Source organism: Periophthalmus magnuspinnatus, chromosome 13 (genome assembly GCF_009829125.3).
Source record: "Periophthalmus magnuspinnatus isolate fPerMag1 chromosome 13, fPerMag1.2.pri, whole genome shotgun sequence".
Taxonomy (NCBI): domain Eukaryota; kingdom Metazoa; phylum Chordata; class Actinopteri; order Gobiiformes; family Gobiidae; genus Periophthalmus; species Periophthalmus magnuspinnatus.
This window is the reverse complement of record NC_047138.1, coordinates 15,858,202-15,883,792: the sequence shown is the minus strand read 5'-3', so window position 1 is coordinate 15,883,792 and position 25,591 is coordinate 15,858,202. Positions and strand designations below refer to the sequence as shown.

At 38.4% G+C, this 25,591-nt stretch overlaps 1 protein-coding gene across 1 annotated transcript in view; it reads left to right on the top strand.

The window, feature by feature from the left end:
* Positions 1–18,818, top strand: part of lekr1 (leucine, glutamate and lysine rich 1) — a 77,682-nt gene extending 58,864 nt beyond the window's left edge. Inside the window, exons 8-10 of the mRNA XM_055226205.1 lie at positions 5,815–5,979; positions 6,627–6,839; positions 18,471–18,818. Coding sequence (XP_055082180.1) covers positions 5,815–5,979; positions 6,627–6,839; positions 18,471–18,818 — 726 coding nt within the window. The remainder of the gene's footprint in view (positions 1–5,814; positions 5,980–6,626; positions 6,840–18,470) is intronic.
* The last annotated feature ends 6,773 nt before the right edge of the window (positions 18,819–25,591 follow it).

The following is a 25,591-nucleotide window of genomic DNA, read 5'->3' as shown; positions in this document are numbered from 1 at the left end:
TTGGTGGTGTGTACCTTCCTTCAGAGAGTTACATAGTGCATCTTTAACCCCCAGATCCTCTCCCTCAGCTATTACTGTGAAAATGCACATGAAGCCTCATTGTGGTGAATATTACATATCTAAACAGTGTCTTAGGGATTTGAAGAGTCACTGAAAATGTAACACGCTAAGGGCTGTAAAAATGTCATGTGTGCCCTGAAACCAAACAAGCTGTCATTTTTATGTGATCTGCCCACTACATAAGAAGACCATATAATCCCTTTTCCCATACCGCATTTTGCTATAGCAACAATGCAATAGTGTTCACGTATGAGCTCATGTGTTTTGCCGTGCCCTGAGGATGTGCTTTCAAATTAGCTGCAGTAACCGGATCAATATGCTGCATCATTCACTGTTATCATTATGTGTAATTAGCTGAAGTAAATCTCCCATAGAGCAGCGTGCCAGTGTGTGGGGTTTGGGCCCGTGTTTAGTTCTTGGAGGGAGCAGACGGCGGGACGGCTTCCAAGTCATTGTCACACTCTGTAGAGTTTACGGAGGAGTGGGTAGACATGCCAAAATTGCACTCAAGTAAGGGTGTTGCATCAAAATAATTATGTATAAACAGCATTTTCATTTTTTTTCCCAAACGATAAACAATAAAAAGCAGGCAGTGAGATGACAAAATACTATCATCGTAAAATCAGATTAAAGAGATTTGGGGTCTGATTCCTATTTTCTTGGTGTCTGAGTGGGTTTAACCTAGTTCCGAGGGCCAAATGCAGCCTTCAAACCAATTTTTGTTGGCTCTCAATGAATTGGCCCAAATTATATTTTTACTGAAAATGTAAGTATTTTTACCACTATAACCTCAATAACATGACAGTTCATTATTATACAAATCTAAAATTATTACTCCAAGCCTTATTAAAATTATGGTAGCTCTGTCAAGGCTATATAAAATTCATCCACGTGAGTAATGCATAATATTGACCAGCAGCCTGTGGCCCTCCACTTTGAATATATTTCAACCCTTGCACATTTGACCCTCTGTAAAAAAGAGTTTGGACATCTCTGCTCTACTTAGTCAGTTAGCCTAGTTGTTAGATCTTACCTCCCTGGAATGTTTCACATTAAACTTATTCTCTATGATAACACATTTGTGGCACTTCCACGGCAAGTTATAAGTCAGATCTGTGTAGAGGCAAACCTGAATGAATGGATGTTTTTCAGGGTATTGTCTGAAGAAACGTTACATAGCACACGTTGAATTAATCAAATAAGGACCCAATATCAAATTTTCTCACATTTTGCCAAGGTAGAGTTCCAAACCAATACAAACGTGGTACATTAGGATGAAGCAGTCAGAACCATATTACTATATTTTTCAAATAATTATTCATACAGACATGAATTACTATATAGCACATTTTCTTGGCATCTTTAACCAACAGAAAATCTCCAAACCATGAGATCACAGAAAGAGAAACTTGGACATAGTATGGTAGTGTGGATAAGATTAGGAGGCTTCAGGACCACCAGTCTGAACAAGATAAATTAACTCTACTCTCCATATCACATTCAGAATAAGGCAATCTGTCTCTTATTAGCCCAACAGTGGAGCAGTGTCTCGGCCTGCGCTGGCACAAAAAGCTCCAGAGGTTCAGCTATAGACACAAATAACATGGGAATTAATAAATCAGTTCCTTGTTGCAAATGTTCATAACTGTTATATTTTCTTGCCATTATTCTGCATGCTGTTTAAAGTTTAAATTGAGCGACAAACAAGTAATTAGGAAAAACAGTATAAAGGTTTATCTAGACATTGTTGAGTTTGACTTTAAAATGTTGACTGATTTTTACTGCATTAAAAACTTGAAAAACAGACCTAGTTCATTTTAAACTGTTTGCAGTGGTTCAAGTTATTCCTCACTTGCCATATACATTCCGAGAATTGTAACTATTTGTAAGTGCTTTTCACAACTTTCAGAGACCAATGCAGAGTTTTGCCGTGACGATAAAGCTAACAACAGTTAACATGCTAACACATACTTCATAAGTATAAATGTGAATAGTTGTTATGTATTTTCAGCGTGTACCTGCCCAAAGCGTTCATTTTTATGGGGTGAGCTCTGGTTACTTTATAAGAGGAAATAGCAAGGAAAGGCTCTGTGAATTAGGGCTGTGCAATTAACTGAATTTCAATCATGATTACAATTAAGCTGCAATAAATTTGAGAAATGGTGTAGAAAAAAAAGGTTATTCACTCTTCTGAACATGGGCACTAATCTACAGTTAGTGGCTTTAAAGCAGGAATAACTAAATATTACTGATTTGTGTCTCTATAATCTACAGAATAACTTTATCATTATCATTATTTCAATTAAAACCCAAGTCGTAGTGATTATAATTTAGATAGATAATAAAGATAGATAAATGTCATTGTTATATAGTCCGACAGGAAGAAAAGGCTTGAGGCTGGAGCTCTAATGTAGAAGAAGTTTATTTACGATCAGTACTGAACTTGGAGACATGAACCCTCAAGACATGTGATAGTGTTGTCCATCCCAGTCTAGTGCAGTCTGTTTATGTGTTTGATGTAGGGAGTAATGATTGATGAGTGATTTTATACCTGATGCCCTTCCTGTCTTTAGGAGGGGAACGACAACAGTACACTTGCGAGACTGGAACCATTGTCATAGTTTTGGAAATCATACACTAATCGATTCTAAAACTAGTATTGAAACTAAATGCTCAAATGAGTATGTAGTCTCAAAACTAGTTTTAGTTTCTGATTTTTAATACTACAACAATGGTTCCAGTCTTGCACAAGTCTTGATATTGAAACAAATTGCATAAACAGAACACAATTTGACCATAGCAGAACAGTTTTAGAATGTTCCTGAACTTTGTCAGATTTAGTATAAGATCACGTGGTATTGAAAATGTCAGTCTATTGTTTATATTTTTATAATGATTATTGTGGTATTGAAATCAGTATTGAGTATCAAGTCTATTCCTTAGTATCAAAATTGAGTTTAAAATTTCAGTATCATAACACTTTTTAAAACAAGAATTTGAGAAAAGCTAATCTTACAGAAATGCAAACCTTACATTAACAATGGCCAGGCACCTTGAATTAATCTTATAGACTAAATATTGTGTTCTTTAAAAGTAACTCGTTTGCCTTAAGACTAAAACTGCCCTGCATTGATCGATATACACTTAAAGCACTCACTCATTTGTTCCTTACAGTTATGTTTCCATTATGGGCTTTCCCGGCCGCATATGGCCCCATCACCAAGCAGAGGAAGTGGTCATTGACATGCAACATAAATGGCAGCTGTGTATAGAGAGCTAAAGGATCGTCACCCTCTGAATCCTCCACGCTCTTTACATGTACACATTTGCACAGAGGAAGTGGTGTCTTCTTCTCCTGTCTTACACACACGCAACACACACCCCTCTCCAGCCCTTAGCCCCCCTATGCTCCGCTTTATTCACACGCTACTCTCACACCCACAACCACCACTGCTCGTCTGGGACTCTCTCGCACGCACACATCCACACACGCGCTCACAAACAATGGCTACACATGAGCAGTCTCCAGCTGCAAGCCGAAAGAAAACAAGGTGTCCCCAGCTCGGTCTGTCACGATATCACATTTGTAAATGAGATATACACTAATTAAAAGTTGGACACATCTTCTCATTCATTGTATTCTTTAGGTTTACTACATTTGTACATTGTAGATACACACTGAAGACAAGAAATTTATGAAGCAAGATGTTTCCAATTATGTAGTTAATGAACAAAGTGTGAAATGACTCTAAATATGTTTTATATTTTAGACACGCTTTGCTGACAGCACTGCAATCCAGTGCACTTCACTGTGAATCTGTGAACTGTAAATATTCATGAAAAGAAAAAAAAAAAAAACAGATTATGTAAAAAATGTGTCCAAACTTTTGATTAGCAATACAAATAATAAACAGTAATACTGAAAGTGATTTATGCAATAACACTAAAGAACTCTAAAAACAGAAAAAAAAGAAACAGGAACTGCGCAAAAAGCAGAATTAATCACTAACTGTGAGTGATACTAGTTATATATATTCAACCCTTTTCTCCTCAAATCTTATGTAGAACCAAAAAATAGCATTTGTTTTTCTTCCTTCTACCATTTATTGATATAGTAAGTTGATATAGTGGTTATGGTGACAGCCCTTTCCATGTCCAAAACTTCGGCTCTGTCACACAGCAAGTCCCCGTGGCGACCCACATGACAGTTTTATAGTTCCACTTGTTTTTCTTTTACAGTGAAAGATGTGACATGCAAACCAGTTATTCTGCCGCCATGGTTACGACCCATGACAAGAATGGTGCTTTGCACAACTCACAGTGAGCACAACTTGCGTGACCTTCAGTGCATATTTGGAAGTAAAAGTGCAATGCAGTGCAGAATGTACAGCCACAAAACCAAGGTTACATTTTCCCCTTCACAGCCTTTAAAACAAGCTGTCAAAGATCTCAACTCTAATTTAGTTTTGACTCATTCTATATAATGCTATTTCATGTTTTTAGGGTTAAGATTGTACATGTTCTATTGTCTGTAAATACTAAATGTGCGTGAAATTATGCTGCACTACAGTGCTGGAAAATAACAAAGTAAAAGTTTTTATTTATGTTTTAAATAAATGTTTTAGAAGTACAGTAAATTAACACCTGTGTGAAATACTTTTTACTTTTTACTCTTGAAGTACATTTTTAAACAAGTACTTAAATACTTCATACTTAAGGATTTTTACATGTGATACTTTTACTTGAATAACTTTTAGCCTCTTTAGCTGTACTTTTACTTAAGTAACAAAATTGAGAACTTCATCCACCACAGCTGTACTATAGAGCCAAGTCTAGACTCCATGTTTTGGTTATGTGATCTTATTCTTTCCTGTTTACATCAAATACATTTACATCATTGTCGTGGATATGGGCTGCATTCAATTTCTTTTTTTTATTTTTACCAGGCATAAAATTCAAATTTAATTGAAAACATAGTGCTTAGGTCCCTAAACGTGTCACTGGCCACTTTCACATGGTGAGCTAACAAAATTGAAAGTAACATTCAAGTCTTGTTCTTGTGATTAAACTTTATTAAAATAGTATTCACCTGGATGGGTTTTAGACAGCAGGCACAGCTTTAGAATAGTTTTTTCATCCCAAAATGTTGTATGGCCACAGCTCTTTCTCCTGGGTTTGTAATTGATAATGTGTTTCACAACTGATACTGAGCTGATACATAAGCTAATGTCATCAGTATTCCTAGGGGGTGAAGCTAGCTCAAGGCATTTCTCTGTCTAAGGTTCTATTACTCAAGTTAGACTTTAATCTGAGCTTTAGTTTAACACAGTCTAATCATTAAGACCTTACAACTGGAACTACAACATGTGAGCTGATTTGCACTGTTAAACAAATCCCTCAGTCTTAAATATAATTAAATTCAAAAGCGAGCATTAGCCAACAGTTTTTCAATTAGTCGCTCACACCTTTTTTGGTAAAAATCAAACATATAAAGAGGACCATGAATATTTATATTGTTAACAGGCTCCTGAAAATGTGTTGTGTAAATGAATTTTCTATTTTTTCATGAGTTTTAGATTATTTAAAAAAAATTTAGTAAGCTGCACAGTATCAAAAATTAAGAGAACCATCAGATTTAGTCACACTGTTTACAATATAGTCTATAGAGAAACAAAACTGAATTGAATCATTTACAAGGGTATATTTACGTACTCCAGCTTCAATGTATAGCTTTTCCTTATCCTTTTGCTGTAGCTGAATGAAGCCCTGGAGAAGCAGCGTTTAGACCATGTGGCCCAGCTTCAGCAGCAGATGTCTGAGGTCCACCGGGAGACCAGGCTGGAGCTGCACATCCACTCAGAGAAGAACCGCGCTCTACATCTGCAGTATCAGCGCGACTCAGCCCGGCTACAACAAAAGGTCAGCACATCGATTTTCATTTGAAGACCGCTTTCCCATTCTGCCCTCTTATGTGTGCCATTTGAGACTATATAGTTTGATGCTCAGCCATGCGCTTTGAAGTAACGGTTTTCTCCAGCTCACATTCTTTTGAGGAGGGTTCCCAGAGAGTGCACTTGCTGTATATTTTTGTCCGTGTTGGGTTTACAAAAGCAGTAAGTATCTCTATGCTTTGACCTCAGCTCCAGCCGCTCCAGTGTAAACAGCCTCGTGGTGACCTGGTGAGACACAAACATACATTCTGCGGTGGGGATGGAGGACAGTGAAGACGAGACCAATGAAAACAAAGAAAAACTTCCAGATTACATTTTGTTACTAATAGAACGATATCCGTGCTTACCAAACAATTCAGTGAAGAATTAACAACAGTTCCCGGGGCAAGAAGTCTCACATGGAAGCCCCTTTAACATAAATGAATAGGTTGGAGGTCCAATTCTGGGGCCTTAAAACCCTGGGGCTTGGTGGGTCGTCCCCCACTGTCTACTCGCCGGGTTGTGTGAAGAATTAATGGACTACTTGTTTTCATTACATTGCATTACAGTCCATTACAGTTTGTCTTCTTGTTCATTTGCACTTTGTCATAATTTTGTGTTTGTTGGATGTTACAGTTGGCTGAGCGGGATCAGCAGGTAGAAAGGCTTCAGACAGAGCTGGAGGAGTATAGAAGGAGCAGAGAGGAGGAAAGGAAGTCTGAGGAACACCAGAACAGGAGACAAGAGGAGAAGATCCAAGAGGAGAGAGACATGTGGAGACAGCAGCTGCATCAGGCTCAGACCGAACTGCAAACCATAACTAAGAGCAACCAACGGCTGGAACAAGAGGTGAGCTCAAAACACTGTATTGATCAAAGAATAGGAAAATTTGCAGCTAAAACCCTAAAATACCAGTCTCATACTGTTATCGGATATCTTCGTCGATACTGGAAAATTTGCTGGATCGGGTATCAATTCAGCAAATATCCTGGTTGGACATATAAATTGATGTAATAAGCCCCAAAAACTCTAAGAATGTTTGAGTATTTTTTCTTTATACCAAGCTTTTCTGTAGTTGCATGAGGGAAAAATATAAGCTGCATAACACATTTGGAGTAGTTATGTCTTATTGTACTTGACATCGCTTGATATCGGGTATTGGCAGTATTGAAATCAGTATCAGAACTGGCAAAGCAATTACATTCCCATGAAAACAAGCTGATAGCATCATCAGAGAAGTTACATAGTGCTATATAATATTACTAAATATTTATGATCCAGTACTGAGAATTTTGAGAAAAGTTAAATATTTATTATGTATTTGTTATTGTAATATTAATATTTAGCATTACAAATATTAGTTGGCATTTTTGACAGCCAAGGCTTCGTGACTTGGTGCATGGGCTATCTCTGCTGTGGTCCTTGATTCTCTTCAAAACAGTCACACAATTGGACACATTTTGCAATAATATTATTCTGATCGTTCACTATGCAATAATTCTGTCTCCATTGTCAATCATGTGTTTGTTTTTGGCTGGCCCCACTGCAACACTGTTTCCTTGAAAGAGAATAAAGAAAACATTTGAAGAATTGTCTCACAGTTAAAACAATCCACTTCTTCAAAAAGATTTTCCTCCCACATTTTTTGCTCGCTATATGCCGCTGGTATGTCAATGCTATCCAAACAAAAGTGGATTAAATTTAGTCGGACTTGAAATGTGGTAGGAAGTGACTGGGAAAGACGGGCAGCTCTTATTTGCTTTGGCAGCCGAGTGCGCCGTGATTGATTCTTGTGCTAGATTGGACTAAAAGGGACCTGGGCAGATAAAAGAGAGAGGAGACAGGAGAAGCGTGCGCTGCGATGTTCTTATAAGGAGTGAGGAGGAAGTGTTTGCGTGCTGTCAACTGGGAACGGAATACTGACAGAGCTAAAGTCATTTATAAACCAACACAGGAAGCACAGTGGGCATATTGAGAGTTTTGTTATGGATGTGTTACCAAGGAGAAGTGGGTGGGTGACTAACTGGTTTAAAACAGGAAGGTCAATTTAGCTTAAATAGCAGATAAGACTAATTCCAGGAACTTTTTTCTGACTGGACAAATTATAAGACTCCTAGAACGCTGTATCAGATTTCTGCTACCAGTGTATGTTTTTCCTAGATCAGCCCTTTAGAAAATGCCCTTTTACCCGATGCAGTGTGTCAATAAGGTATTTGTGAAAAAGGTTGGGTTTTTTTGTAAGCACAGATTAGCAGCCAAAGTCAGTCAACTGCCTACTGTAATAGTTTGCTATTGCTATTAAAGGGATTTTTTCATGCAAAGTAAATTTGTCTTTCCCCGGGCAGATATATTGTGAAAACAGAGCTTAGGGTCAAAATGAGACAGTTGTGTGCTGTCACAACAAAACTCCGCTTTTGCCTCTCAAAGTTGTGGAAAAACTTGTATGCTTGAATTGTGATGAAGCTAGGAATATAATGTAAAACGAGTAATTACTTTGAACAGCTGCAAACTGTTTAAAATGAACTAGTTATGTTTTTCAGATTTTTAAGATGATACAATCAGGTTAATATAAAACTTGAAGCTTGTGGGTCCCAAAACTTTTTTTTTCTTTTATGTACAAAGCAGTCATCAAATGTTGTATTGTGAATTGCATGTAATCCATCAACATTAAACAGACTGATGTTGTATGGCCAAAACACGACAGCTGAAAGAAGTAAAAAAATTTTACCCTTTTACTCTTATAATACTTCCCACTTGTCCATCCAGATCGTGCACTTATGTAATTTAATACATGAAATATCTCTGTCTAGATTAACTGAAAGTCACTGCCCTCTTCTTGTGTGTCTTCTGCTGGCCTTCTGTCTCTGGGCTCACATCTCCTCCATTCCTGCTTCACCATGGACCCACCCACTCTCTACTTTTACATGCACAGAGGACTCCGAGTGCGATAAACAACCAAATTCAAATTGTCTTTACTCCAAAGCCTGTTAGACCACTTTTGTCCTTGTCTACATGCAGGCCAAACAGCCAAATGGACAGTAAAGAGGCATTGAGGCTGCAGTACTTGCTAATAAAAACAGCTACAGCTATTTTTTACTTTATTACATATAACCACACTTCTGGCAGACATAGATAAGCAGCATCTCATTTACATTGTGCATTTGATTTTCAGGCAATGTTTTATTTTTACTTTCACTTTACTTTTCACATAGATCAAAACAATAAGTGAGTACACATCCAAACACATGTCTAATATTCTCTTCTGTTTCTTACCTCGTGCAGTTGAATGCCTCTCCTAGCATGATCGGACACATGCCGTGAACATCTGAGTACTGGGTTATGGGATCTTTGAGATTTGAACCAAGACATCTAAATGTAGTTGTATTCACTGGGTTTACATGCATTTTCAAAAATCTGGTTAAATTGGACAAAGACAGTCCGGATTTCCTGGCATTTCCTGGCGCCTTGTAGCCTGCCCAAGATGGCTCCTCTCATCAGTTCAAGGTGCCCTACTGCCTCTTCCATAACAAACAACATCTTATATGTCTTTCGCTCAACTCAGTCAAACCGTTCCCTCCCTTCAACCGACTTATTTTGAAATATCTTTGTAGACTCTGCTCCTTCTTTTTTATCTGCTCCTGAATCTATAACTGGTTCCTTTATAAAGCTCGTATTGATCTGTGGACGTGAGTGTGTGCGGGTGCCAGATAATGAGGTTTTTGATCTTGACCTTGTGATGTCTTCCTGGTTTTCCGATGGTGGGGATTTGATCATTGGGTGTTAGATTGAAAGAACGACCCCTTTTCACTGAAGTAGAAAAAAATCTCAAAGGTAGTACACTTTATTACTCTCACAGACGCTCACAAGGTTACACAGAAAAGCATTAGTTTCAAAAAGAATATGCCTACAGTGCCTTTTAGTTCTCTCTCTCTTTGTGGACGATGTTACTCACCACCCACTCTACAAATATCATTATGTCATGTTTTAGAATTTTGATTATTGTTTGAAGAAACATCATAAGTTTATGATTATTCACTATTATTCACTATTTTTGACAACACAACAACATTCCACAAGTATGTGACCAGCTTTATGAAATCAAACGTTCTTAATGATCAAGAAAAGTCAATGTGATACAAAGAGCCAGACAAAGCACTTGACATTTAAAGTTTAGAGTAGAGAACATTTAGGGTTAAATTTTGTAATTTTATTAAATTGACTTAAGATTAACTTGTGACCAAATTACAATTATCACTCTCTGGAATGATTTAGCCTCTACTCTTAAATCCATTTCCACACTGGATTCTTTTAAAAGACATTTAATTCATACTATTTCTGTTTAAATTGCAAGAAAACAAATCTACGGTTGGTGTCTGATTAAGGGAAGTGAGTGTTATTTAAGTTTTATGAATACTAATAAACAAACCGAATCTAATGTGTCCAACTCACATTGTCTTCGTCATTTCCGATTCACCAGTTCTCAGAAGAGAAAAAGAAAGAAACAATTCATCATCATATCGTGCATATTGTACAGTATAATTCATTCCTTTTACTGCTTGTCTATAATTTGCCAGTCTACTTCTGTATTTGAACTTTTTCTGCTTCCTCATACTAATGGCTCATAATCAGACAGAGACACACACAGTACCCAAACCACTGGAATCGTTCTTCTCCCCCTCCTTTGCCTTCGCCTCGACTGCAGATGGCTCTGACCAGACAGGAGGTAAAAGGTCATTCTGAGAGGAAAAGATCTATGACCTTTGACCTTTTGCTAACAACACGGTGCTCGCACACAACCCACAAGGTCAGACTGTCTGCATTAAAAGTTTGATCAGAGGGATGGTATTTGTATCCAATCTACACCGCCACACTGCAAAAAAGAATATTAACCAGATTTCAGTTCATCATTTTCCAAGTTTAATCCAAAATATATATTTCACTAATTAAATAGCAATGTCTTCACACCATTTGCTTTGAATATTATATTATTAAGTGATAGTGCTGGTTTCAGTCCCTGTCCTTGAAGGATAAGAATAAACTGCAGAACATTGTTAAAACCTGCTCAAAAATTACAGGGGTTAAACAGAGGGAGCTGCATTCTCTGTGGGAGGAGCGGGTGCTGAGCAAAGCCAAGTGTCTCCTGGCTCAGCCCCTCCATCCTCTGGCTCCTGACTTTATCAGGATGCCTTCAGGGTGTCGCTTTTATGCTCCAATAAGGAAAACAAATTGTTTTTCAAATTCTTTTGTGCCCTCAGCTATTAAATTGCTAAATTCTAAAGGTAGTGTTTTTTGAAGTTTTGCACTGTTTTTTATGTATGTTCTTATATTGTGCTTTGAGTTCCACTGTAAACTGTAATGGACTGGCACACTGTGTGTTTGCGTGTATGTTAGAGTGAGAACTGCTCGGAGAATGCTGCAAATGAATTGCCCTCTGGGATCAATAAAGTTTTCTGAATCTGAACCTCAATCTCAATCTGATAATGTATTGCACATGCGTTGCACAGTTCAAGAACAGCAGGAGAACAGAAAAATGCAATTAAAAAAAGATAAAGATAAATCACTTATTTATATGTATATGTTTGACTGTTTTACATTTACTTCATGGCAACAATATTTTACATTAGTTAGTGCTTACATGTTGTAACCCTTACCCTAACCATAACCAATTTCCTAACATAAACTATGACCTAGTTCCAAAATTTCATCACTTCGAAAGACCAATCAGAGCTGTCCGTCCCTCTGGATCTTACTACATAATATTAACCATTGAATTTCCAAAGTTTAATCTAAGGTATTAGACCTATTCATGGGTTTCCTGATAAAGATTTTGTGAGGACTATTCCCCATTCAAAATAATTTTTACATTTTAATTGTGTGTGGACTGTTGAACTGAGGACTACTGCAAATCCATGGATACAAGAATCACATGCATTTACGAACATGTTTGTAGAGGAATTACAGGGAATGCATGAGTTTCCATGGTGACGGGATATTTGGTTCTGCTAATGGTGACTTTTTTTTTTTATCGAGTGTAGACTTCTGGCTAAGAATCTAACCCCAAATCAAATCCCTAATATAACCCTCTCTCAGTTGTCTGTTACTGTTGCTGTACTGTTGAAACTGTTGAATGAGTTTTAAATACCATAGATTACACAAGTTCCAGTGTGCGTGTGACTTCCACCTAATAGCCCTATAATCCTGCTGACGGGGCCCCTAATGATGGCTTCCCCCTCTCCATACATACACACACGCACACACACATACACACGCACAACATATTCACAACATATAAAACACATGTGACCATAGGGACTGACGCATGCCTGCACAAACACACAGGAAGCACACTCCCTCTCACGGTAACAGAGAGGAGGAGGAAATGTAGTCACGCCCGCATGGACAATGAGGGCATACAGGGCACAAGGTGTGATGGGCTGTAAATGGGATATGTCACTTACGCAGCACTTAATACATGTGTAGAGTGGGTACTGAGGAAAAACTTAAAATACACTCATATATCACAAAGTTCTGTACTTAAAACATGAAAAACAGAACTAGTTCATTTTATATGGTTTGCAGTGATTCAAAGTTACTACTTATGCATTCTGATCATCATAATTATTCACCACAATGAGTTTATAAGCACTTTTTACAGATCTCAGAGACTAAACTGATAAAGCTAACAACTATTAGCATGCTAACCATAGACTGTGTATATACATGAACATAGTTTCTTTCCCCGCAGTCGCTCCTGCTAGCATTAGCCACAGGTTTGATTGACAGCGTTGCTAAGTCCGGGCTCCTCGCTACCTTCAACAGTCTTACTCCAGATTGGCTCTTTGGTTGCTGTGATACCTGCGAATTCCTAATATGGAACCCCTATAACTGCTAGTGTCGATGAGCTTCATTTGACTGGAGCCGAACGCTATGGGTGACGTCATACTCACTTAGTCCACTTGTTTATACAGTCTACGATGCTAACGCTTACTATCAGACAATAAAACGCACAATTAGATGGTGAAAATGTTATTGCTTTCCCTGGAATGTTCCACAGTATTAAATAACACATATCTTGCATTTTTCAACTACAAGTGATTTTTATAGATATGAATGCCTTCAAAATGTATTCTCTGTGCAGGGTCGTCTCTCCTGTGTTCACAGCCTGTAACTTGCTTGTTTCCATGGAAATAGATAAGTTAAATGCCATATTGCTGAGTATTTTATACAAAGTAATAATCTGAAGTCAAGGAGGCAGAGCCTTTACCTTTTTCTATTAAGCTGTGTACATAGCCTTTTTCTAGCATTGTCTACTGTTTCTACTCAGTTTAGACATTTCAGTGTAAATTGAGTTAATTGGCAGCTTTGTGGTCTACAACTGTCCAAAACTATGTGTACTTCCCCAATGGCCATATGTTTGAGTGCAGAGGCCTGTGACATCATACATTCTGCTCTCATTAGAACTTTCTTTCCTAGTTTTATGTTTTGCAGCACCAAGTGACTAAGAACAAGTTCTATTCATACAGCAAGAGAAAAAAAAAGTTTCAGTAAAAGCAAATTACAACATGTATAATACAGATTTTTTTTTTTTTTTTTAACAAACTCCATTATTAGTGATCCTCCCAACACCACTTCTTCTAAATATTGAAACTTTGGTCACAATCAGTTGGACATGCGCAAATATTATAAATAAAACAGACCGTTACTCCAGGTATGATTAAAAAAAATACATGGTCATTCTGCCAATAGTGTATTAAGAATGGTTCAGGCATAATAACTGCTTCATTAATGTCCTAACCTGAAATCTTAATCTTCCTTTAATTAAGCAGTTACTAAACCTGATCATTCTTAAAGGTGCACTGTGTCCCACAATATGACATTAAATTTGGATATCTCTATAGAGACAAGGAGGTCACATCTGCTCACATTTAAAAATGCTTTTTTTTTTTTTTTAAATACCTCTAATTGAATATGCAATAACATAATGCCATACTCTAGAATATTCCAGGCAAACATGTCAGCTAGTGGGCCCCTCAACAACATTATTAGGGTGCAGTTATTACAGAGTGCTACAAAATAACTTGATCTCCCATATCTTATTTTCAGCAGCGCATGACTTGGAGAAGTGTACTTAACTGTAACACTAGACGACATACGATTCGTTCCAAGATGGTACAAATCCACACCAGTGACTGTCAGGAAAACTAATGGCCGCCCTGTGCCACGAGAGGTCAAAGGTCAGAGCATCTTCTCTCGTTGTGAGGATAGAGCACGTCTAGCACACCTCGGATACACCGGCAGTCGTCATAGGCTCACATTGCACTGCATGGAGACTCACAGATGGATGCAGTCTCACCTAGAACTAAAAAGGCCTCATGTTCAATGTACTAAAATATACCATATACGAATATATATAAATACGCAAATTATGGAATACTAATAACATAAATAAATAGGTATTACATTGTCGTAACGGCAGGTACAGGAGCGGACCAAGGAATGCAGACTTGGGGCAATTTTACAGTGTTTATTAACAGTTTGTGGAATAATAAGAGTCAATAGTTCATCAAACACACGGGAGGCAAACCAGGCGTGCGGAGTGGTGAGCAGGAACGGGGAAAACCAGGACCAGATGAGGACAGGATCGGGCACGGGAGCAGAGCAAGCCGAGCGGGGGTAGTCCAGAGCAGACACGGAGACAGCCAGGGCCGGAGCAAGACAGGACCGGAGACGAGACCAGGGAGGGCCGAGCAGGAGTAATCCAGAGAGCGAGAGCCAGGGCAGGAGACAGGAAGCAGGCCGGAGACCAAGACAGGGCAGGAGGCGAAGACATGGGGTGGACTGTACCGGAGCTGGAGCGCAGGGTCAGGAGCAGGAACGAGCGAGGGAGCAGGAATCTGGGAAACAGCAAAATCCGGTAAGACACGAGTAGGCAGGTAACAGGATACAAACTTGAGCTGGAACATTCACGTTTACACACGGACGGTCTGGCTCCGAGTGTCATCTGCCGAGCCCTCATATACTCGACAGCAGGTGGTGATGATTGCGCTAATGCATAATACATGAGGAATCAATGCTTAAAAAAAGAGAGAAATCTGGTCATCACAGTGGTTGACTCACAACTAGAAGGTCCTGAGTTTAATTCCCAGACTAGACTTGGTCCTTATTTTAATCTATGTTCGATTTGAGTTGTGTTATGTAATTATTGAATAATATCAATTGAGTAGTAACTAGAGGTGGGCAGATTATTCTAAAAAGTATATATTATATTTTGGTGTTTTTGAAGATGAGCAATATTTGATTTTTAACCTCCTGAGATCCGAGCTCAAGAATTATCTTTTTACATTATGTAGTTTCTGAGAAAAAAATATGTAAATCAAATGTCCTTATATGTGGACATTTTACTCATTTTGATAAAACATTTGAATAATGATTTGCAAAAACTATTTATTAAGACCCTGAACACAGCAACATTTGTCCTGAATGTAAAAACAAAATGAGAAACAACAATTGTGCCTCTTGGAACAATGTGTCTCATGTGAAGAGCTGCTGACAAGAGCAGGAAGAAAAACAAAAAAAAATAAAATAAAATATTCTAAACATTCTAAACTGTTAAAAATGAATATATATAATTTATTTACATTGTTGCTGTTCTTGTATGCTGTTATTCTTCATCTAATAATTTGCACTGTGGCCTAGACAGGCCAAAAACGTGTTGTCCACATATGAGGACGCCAGGTCTCAGGAGGTTAAAAAGAGACAAAAAACATATTTAGTTGTAAACTTACAAATGGCATTATAAAGTTGTATTTGTGCAGTTCTGTGGGTAACTTTACACTTAGCACTCCACATGTGTTTGATGCTAAACAATGACATGATAAACACTGTTGGAATGAATGTTGTTATTGGGATGCGCTAATAAAAAGCCCTAATAAAAAGTGATTTCTCATACATCTTTTTCCACATACTGGATACTTTAATTCAGACTGCACTTGCAATTCTTATATCAACAAAACATCATTTATCTGTGTTTATAAAAATGAATCACATTTTTTACATTTCAAATACACATGTCACGGCAACCTAGCAACCTGAGTCTCCATCAAAAAGCTGCTTAGATTAAAATATTTCCATTTTGTATGTTTTGCTTTAATATTGATGAAATTCAAAATCGTACTGCAGTATTTCTCCAAAATACTACAGTACGATGCCATGCCTAAATATCAGATGGAGTGGAGCAAATTAAGGGGATCAAACTAGTCCACTGAAAAACATAACATGTAACATACTCAAGGCATACTTCTTTTATTTGGAGATGTAGTCGGATGATAAATGCAGAACATTTCAAGGGCATGTGTACTGCCAAATGTTTGAGAGAGCACACACACGTACAACCATAAACTGTCGGTTGCTTCTAATTGTGATGCACAGGCCTAATGTTTTGTTGACTGTTCTCTACAGCTAGAGACCATCCAGTGCAACACGGGTCGGTTTGTAGGCTAAATTTAATTCTAACAAAATGATATGATGAATAACAATAAGATAGAAATTATGATAGAAATTACAACAATAACAATAGCACAACTTAAAATTAAAATGGTGTTCTATTGTCTAAATAAAGAGTGTTTTTATTATCATTGTAGTATCAGAATCAGTTTTGAGTATCAAGTCTGTTACTTAGTATGTGTGTGTACTGTGTGTATATTGTGTCCTGCATACATAGAGTTGTGTGTATATTATGCGATGTGTGCTTTGTGTATACTTGTGTGTATATTGTGCAGTGTGTTTATAGTTTTGTGTACATTCTTTACTGTGTGTATGCTTGGCTGTATTTTGTGTACTGTGTATACATTGTGTAGTGTGTATTGTGTATACTTGTGTACATATTGTGCAGTGTGTTTATAGTTTTTTGTATATTGTGTACAGTGTGTATGCTTGTCTGAATTTTGTGTATGGTGTGTACATTGTGCAGTGTGTGTAGTGTGTATGCTTGTATTTTATTGTGCAGCGTGTTTGTGCAGCGTGTTTGTAGTTTTGTGTATAGTTTGTACTGTGTGTATACTTGTCAGTACGTTGTGTACTGTATGTATTTTGTGTACTGTGTGTACATTGAGGTGTGTGTATTGTGTATACTTGTGTGTGTATAGTGTGCAGTGTGTTTATAGTTTTGTGTATATTGTGTACTGGGTGTACTTTATGTACTGTGTGTACATTATGCAGTGTGTGTATTTTGTGTACTGTGTGTACCGTACATTGTGTAGTGCGTGTAGTTTGTGTACTGTGTGTATACTTGTGTGTACTTTGTGTTCTGTGTGTAGATTGTGTAGTGTGTGTATTGCACAGTGGGCTCCTGGATCAGCCTGACTGTGTGGGGTCTCTCTGACCGAGCCTGTCTGACTGTGCCAGTGTGTGTCACTGTGCTGCTCTCACTGACCTGCTGTTCTCTCTCCACCAAACAAACTGATGCTAATAACTCAGGGGACAAAAACCCTCAGGAGATGGGACTGCTCAGCTCTACTCTATATGTACTCACTGTGTAATATGGCCAGTAGTTAAAATATTGAATGCGTTTGACACAAGTAGTATGAATGACATAGATTAAACATGAAAATATTTAATCTATGTCAATGAAAAAAAGCTGCTTCTCCTGCTGCTCATGACATGATTTTTAAAAGCATATTAATTTATTACTGAATCTGAAACCTAAGATTTCCTCATTTCAATATTCTGTAATTGGCTTGTCTGGTCTTATATTTATGACTTTTTAACGTAGTAAATTATTACTACTACTACTACTACTACTAATAATAATAATAATAATAATACACTGAGATATTTTCTTGTACAACCTTCCTAATTGCCTAATTACAAAATGAATATGCTTGTTGCTTAGGCATTCTTAAATTTGACAACTATATTATTGGCAAATACTATAAGAATAAACCCAACAACACTAGAGGTATTCCAGTTTTACCCGAGATCTTGTACTAAACATGAATAACTTAGTACATCCAACAATGTACTTTAAATTAAAATTAAAAAAATAAATTGTAAATAAATAAATACATCATCTCTTTAAAGGTAAACTATAACTTTTTAGTGGAGTGTCTGTCATCTGCTTGTCTCCATGGAGATGATGTTGCTTAACCTGAAATGTTCCACAATATGGCATTAAACTTATCTACTTTCATGGCAGACAGACCTGAGCACATTACGCGTCAGTGCTGTGGACTGGCAAGGTTGGTCACAATAAGAATACATGTTTGTTCATTTATTCATTTTTGAGCGATAAAAAATCTGTCGCCTAATTGAATAAATACAAGCTATGTTTAACGCCATACTATGCAACATTTGATTTAAAGTAATATCATCTCCATGACGACTAACAGAAAAGTTACAAAGTGCATCTTTAAACTTTTGAATAGTTTTTGTTCAATTTGACATTTCCAACCACTACCCTGCATTCTCTATCTGTGCCTGTAGGTGGCGGTCCTGGAGGAGACAGTGCGGAGAGAGTGTGAGGAGAGAGAGGAGCTAACCACAGCTTTGTCCCGCGCTCAGGAGCAGCTTGTAGCCCTCCACTCCCCTTCACCCCATCACACCTCCAAGACCAGAGTACCCCTCAGTCGCTCCTCCACCCCTCCCAACACTCTGCGATACTCCCCCCACACAGGCAGGGGGCAGGGCAGGGGTCCAGGAGCAGCCGTGTCCCGGGACAGTGGGGAGGGGAGGGGCAAAAAAGGGAGCCTGCCAAGCATTGCAGAGGGCAGAACGGACGGAGTGATGCAGAAGATCGGTCTAGTGATGAGATTGAATGAGATGAATAAATAGAATGACAGCAAAAAGTGAATTGGGAACTTTATAAATAACAATTATGTTTCAGAAGAAGTGTTAGACAAATGAGGGAACCACACCGACTGGTTTTAATATGTCACATCTACTGCCCATTTTTAACAAGAAACTAAAATCATAAAGGTGCGTTTACACTTCCACATATCAAAATTGGGAGTAAACCAGGAGTAAACCAGGACTAAACCTGAACGTAAACCTGGACTAGACCAGAGATAAACTGGGACTATAACAGGACCAAACCAAGTCGTGGCTTCAAACTAGGATCACCATCGTCGTTTAGATTTTATTATTTTGGATGGGGTTCCCGACAGAAAATAAGTTCTATATGGACTACAAAGTCGTTTTAAAGCCTCCCAGAAAATCGAAAATTTTACACATCAACATTAACCAATTTATATCATATTTTAGCGGCAAACCTTTTCTCAAATTCTCCTTTGAAATGAATGGGATGGGATTCCTGCTAGTGCCATCGCAGAGCCTTTTGTCAAACTAGGTAAGATTTTAGGGGAAAAAAAGTGTAATGATTACGTTTTAGTGAAATAGGATGTCAGATGTCAATAACTGTGGCCACCACCATGTTTCCTTCTGGAAAGCTACTTCCAAATTATAGGATAAAAAACATCTGAGCAGTCATGTAGTCAGCTGTTGGGAGTTAGAGCTACTCCCTAGACACTCTGTGACAAACATGCTCTTGTTTTCTCACTATCTCCCTCCCTGCCTCCCTTTCCCTCTCCCTTTCGTTCTCTCTCCCTCGCTCTCTCTTTTTCCCCTCCCTTCAGTCTCAGCAGCATGCACACACTTCTACAGGCAAACACCCCAGGCGGCCTGTCACTGTACCCCGTACAGAGGGGTACGACAGAGCATCCCCTGCCACAGATGCAAAAACTGTACACACGAGTCACCCACAGGCATGGTGTGTGAGCCTAGTGGGCAAATGACTCAACTGTATTATTTAATGTTCCCCAGTCAATCTTTTAGATGATCTGTCATCAGTATCTTGCGTTTATAACATTTGTAACAATGCGATATCTGCTAGCAGGAAAGTCCATTATTAATTACCTCTTTCTTTGTATACTTTTGTGACATACGCATTTGACAAATATTTGTAAAAGCCTGAATTCATGTTTTTCACTGTATTTAAAATTAGCAAAAATCATTAGCCCACTGTACTACAGCTCTCCAAAAATAGAATTATGAAGTTACAGTGAATGTACTTTACTGTGTGTTATTGACCTCATGGCTTCGTGCATGCTCAGCCTTTGGCATTGAGTACCATGATGGGAGAATAGTGTATTTCCCTGGCACACATGCAAAGATTTTTGCTCCGACTTCCCCATTTTCCATGTCAGACAATGCCTGTGTAAGTCCTTCACTGCAGAACTCCAGCATGATAACGGCCGTGTCCTGCCAACGCTTCCTCTGTTTGCCACAACAGTCTGTATCTGGGAGAGACGCAGAGGATGTCGCAGCAATGCACAAAGTGTCATTAAAAGTTCATCCATTTGGGACTATGGGGTTACTTTAGCTACACTGAATCATCCAAGTCTGATGCTTTTAACATGTGGCAATATACAATGAAGTGGTTGCGGTAAACGTTTGAGCGAGTGTCTGAGAGCGTAGTAAACAGTTACATTTATGTGTTTACATGAGGAGCTTTTTGAAGAAATTGTAAATCTCTGGATATTTTCTGACACCATACCTCTAAGATTTAAAGACTGAAAGACTAAGTAGAACGTGCAATACTGGGATATAATATTATTTTGAACGTATTGGCAGTCATACTTGAGTACAAATGTTGAGTCTCTCTCCACCTTTGTGCCTTGCATCCAATGTCTATGAAATTCTATATTTAAGTTGTTGTTTTTTTCATGTTCGTTCACATCACCTGTCAGTGTCACAGCTTGCTACCTTTCCCTAAACCCATCAGATCTCAGGCAATACTTTCAAACCTGTCACCCTTCTTAACTTATTCGTTTTTGTAATCCATGCAACACGCCTACATAGACATTGCATACACAAAATGTTAGCAATGTTTTTGAACGTTACTCTGATGTTACTCACCATGTGGTCGAGTATAAATCGACAAAACATCTCTGGGTTTGTTTGGTGGCTATTACTAACTAATTGAAAGTGTGTATGGAACGTTTGCAGCCTTTAGAATGCAGGCGTTCTGCTTACACACTAGAGAGGACTACTGGTTCTCCATATATCTCCTTGCAGCCTCAGAAGTGACCGACTGTGAGCTGGGGCCTTCCTGTGTTTCAGAGCTGACCTTGTGTCCACCATGTGACCATTGTGAGGCCATGCGTGTGCGTGTCAGCGATGAGTGATGCTTTTCCATGTGCCCCCCCACCCCAGTTTAATCACGTCAGGCCACCGAAGGACAGGCAGTGTGGACCGCCTGTCTCCACTGAGCTGCACATGATGAAGTCACGCTTTTGAAGACTTCTCATTGACCTGTGTGGGACCAACAAATGTTGGATGTTATTGGACACGGTTATCATTTTGTTTTCCCATCAAAAATCTAACTGGAGTGTGTTTTGTGCATATTTGTCTATTGACTAATTGACTAATGTCTAAATGTGTTTCTCAAACTGTGGTATGCAAGCTCCTTTGGATAGTACATAGAGTCCACTGCAGTTCAAGTGTTTGTTGAATTTAAAGTCCATTTAATCTGCATTTTTGACCTTGTCTTTGTTTAGGCTTAGACACGTTTAGGACTATAGCAATTGTGTAGGCTTATTTTAGACCAAGTGTAGTCCTGGTTGGTTTAGATCTGGTGGTACTTGATGAGAAAAGTTGGAGAACCACTGGTCTAATAATTGAATAAGAAATATCAGATGTAATTTAATGAAACTTTATAGAAAAATGCTACAAAAACTTCTGTGTGTCTTAAAATAATTTATTTGTTCACTAAGTTTTGCTGTGTGCACAAAAGCATGTTAGCTAGCTCGCTATGCCACAAAGCTAATGGTCACATTTATCAAATAAACAACCAATTCAAATTTATGTTTGTGGTGTTATTTTAATGTTGTTTATGTCTTAAAATTAGCATTAGTGTGAAGACACAAACTTCTACCTGACTCAGCCAAAACTCCATAGCCATAAAATTGGAAGAAGTAGTAGCGCTAACAGTGAGCTAACCAGGTGCCGCTGTGCACAGAGCCAATTACACAAACAATGCATATATTTTCAGTTCCATTTATTCTGGGCCTGGCTTGTGGTGAAATTCTTTGATTATGAAAGTACCCATTCCACAATTACAAACAGACTACATTTTTTAGCCTTGTATTACTTAACCTTAGATAACAGCAGGTATTTCAGAGTGCTCTGGGGTTTGACTCACTGGCCAGGCCCATGTAACAGTTGGTGAGTAAGACCTTCTCTCACTAGGCTGTGACAGAGTAACAGTGCAGTGTGAGCACAGTCATGGAAAGAACCTCTTCTCTGGACCAGGTCTGTGGACTTTGATTTTAAAAATGGTGCAATGGGTTTGACAAGTGTTTGTGCATCTCTGCGACAGATGACCTATATATGACCCTGGAAGATTTTCTTTTTCCATGAATTTTTAACATCTTAAAAATGTGTAAAACAGAACCACAGTTATTCCTCACTTACCTCATGCATTCTGAGCATTCTGATTATTCACCGCAATTAAATTATAAGCACTTTACACAACTTTCAGAGTGGAGTTTAGAATAGAACTGACTTATTTAGACCTCAAGTGTTGTTATGCAATATAATCCATAGACTATACTCCTAGGATCAACCACAATATTCATTTTCCATAGATTTGATAAAACCTTCACCCAAACCACATCATATTGGAAGCTGAAGTCCCAGTATTACACATGCTCAAGCATCTTTGCTATCAAAAACCACAAAGTTGTGACAGAATGCTTGGTTGTGTAATCTGGCAAATTTGGATTCTTTTCCTGTGCTTATATTCTCCCAGTCTTTTTGTCTTTCACTAGTAATTCAGGCCTTGTGAAGCTATTATTTTGAATGTAGTCCTCCATCTTTCTTGTGCCCTGCTATTTTAATAGATCCATAGCCCTGCTTGGTTGTCCTTGTCCTGGGGTCCTTCCTCGTGCATGTTGTGTGGTTGCTGGTGTTGGACCACAAGCACTGAACCATCTTCAGTTCTGACAGAAAAAAAAACAAAAACAAACCAAAGACAAGATAAATTATATTGTTTTTCCATCACAGACCTTCTTGCAGTCTTGTTGTTATTTTAGACAGGTTTTCTGTGCCATGAGCTGTTCTTCAGGACAAGATGAAAGGCATGAGAAAACATGTGAGTCCTGGGTTACTGTGAGATTGTTTCTTGATGGCCTTTTTTATTTAACATTTTTGTCCAAAGTAATTTTTTTGTTGTTGCTATATTCATTGCTACATTTAGTTAAACATAAACTTTTTGGATGGCAAACAGATTTTTGATCCACATTATTATCATCAAGTTGTGAGATGAAGGTCCATCTACAAACAACTTCAAATATAGCCCAAACGCATACTGTTTCTGTGTCATTGGGCTAGACACCTAACCTGCATTGCCCACTCCAGTGACAGTGCATGGGGGATGGTGTCCTGACATGGCAACTTGTCTAATCAATGCACATTCTCCTTATTTACTGTTTGCGTCACAACAATCTCCTTTTACTGACTCTTTTGTTTTACCCGTCCTTAATAAAAGCTGATCTGTACATTGAAGCATGCCATTGACATAGTGATGCTCGGAGACCAGCGTGCACACGTGTCATGGCAGAATGGCGGTGCGTTGCTCGTAAACACACTTGTCTCTGGGAGTGGCGTGTGTGTGGAACTAATCCGCCGGTACGCCACTCCTCGGTGGTTTATGGTCTTTCCGGAATTCCGTTGTCCCATGAGCCGTCCCACACCCCATAATTAGTGTCACCCAGGCAACAGGAAAAAGAATGCTCAGTAGGTTGTGCTCACGGGGCAGGGGCTCAGGGTGAGTGGGTGTTAAGTAATTACGTCATGCTTTTTTAAATATATTTTTTTAGGCTATATACGTTTATCCAATTAAAATGAATAAATAAAAAAGTAGGTGCCATAAATGCCCTTAACAACTTGTGTATAATTTGCCTTTCCTTGGGTTTTAGAGAAGAAAAATTCTCAAATAGCCCTACAAATGGCATCTATAACTGGAAAATGAAACCCAATAGCACTATTATAAGTAAGTGGGCCTACATTTCTCACGTTCTCTCAATTCTGCCTTTAACATGAACTTGAACCACTGTGCCTGGGCCTTGTCTTGTCCTGTTTGACCACATGTTCATGATACAGTATTTAATGTGGCTCCTGCTTAAAACCATGCGTTTTATTGATCAATGCTAAACTTTTGGTCTACTAATATGATAAACGTAGGCTATATGATATATTTGGGCCAAAAAGCCCCCTCTTCAAATCAAAAATCCCCAGCCCATCATATGTTCTAACATGTCAAAACTAAATAAAAGCATTGGTTTCATTATGGAAGTTTTTATTGTACTAAAATAGGCTACCTCAAGAAACACATGTATTTCCTGTGCGCCCAAGCCCATGCTTGCCTTTTCACGGACCTGACTCATAACTTGCCTGCAAAAGGTCACATGACACCCGCTTGTCTCCGTCTTGTTGCTCTGCTTGAAATTCACAGAAGTGGTTTGCAGATAGCGGCAGGCAGTGGGGTTTGGGAATGCATAACACAAACCCTTGAGATTGATTATTCATTTAATGGTAGACTAGTATTTTTTAAACTGCTTCTGACGTCTCCAAGCGGCAATGGCAAGTTCTGCAATCATTAACTCGTAGCCTAGGTCTACCAGAATGTAGAGCTTCAGTGACATCTTCTGGCCCTTTGTAGTCATTGCCTGAAGTTGAAATATTTAAATATTTTGAGTTGTTTCCTACCTAAACCAAACTTGTCAGTTTAGTTGTTTGCCTCACCTATTTTATGCTCACTTAGACCTACATTTCACCAGAGCAGGCTATCCATGGATTTCAGAATCATGACAAAGTTGAACTGTTGCCAATTAACCATTTAAAACAAAATAGTAGATATTTTAAACGGTAAAAAGTCCTCAAAATGTCGCCCGTAAAAAGGGAGCTGAACCCCATGAATTGTCATTTGGTATTTTGTTGTCAAGGGTTAATCAGTTTGTTTGTTTTTTGCCACAGCTTGGTGTGTAGGCTTGTGTGCAGGCTATGAGATATATGCTAATAAATATTTTCACTCTGCATTCATTTCCATAATCATATCACACGCAAAAGCTAAAAGAATTCGATCAGTTTGGGCTTTTACTTGGCCCTTTGAGTGGGACTTCACGCTCTTACTTCATTGATGATTTCATTTTTAAATTGGCGTAGGAATATGTTCCGACGGAGTAGTCGTGACCAGTCTGGGATTTCCCGTAAAAGACATCACCGGTGTTCCCGGCGCTTCTTTCTCTGTCGGGCAACAAGTCAACAGAAAGATGGTGCATCTGAGAATGCTGTCCCTCTTTATACCACTCTTTCCACTGATGTTATCCTCGTAGATTTTTGCACATTGTTCTCCAGCGTTTTTAATCCTTTATACTGCAGGTGGTGACTCAGCTAGTGTTAATCCTGTTTAAAACTTACCTAACGCATGTGTCATTTATCTGACGAGCTGTGCGTTTACATCACATATATCTAATATTTCAGTTTCTCTTGAAATGTAAGAACTATATTCTCGCGTGGATGTACACAGGCTTGTGAGTGTGTATGAT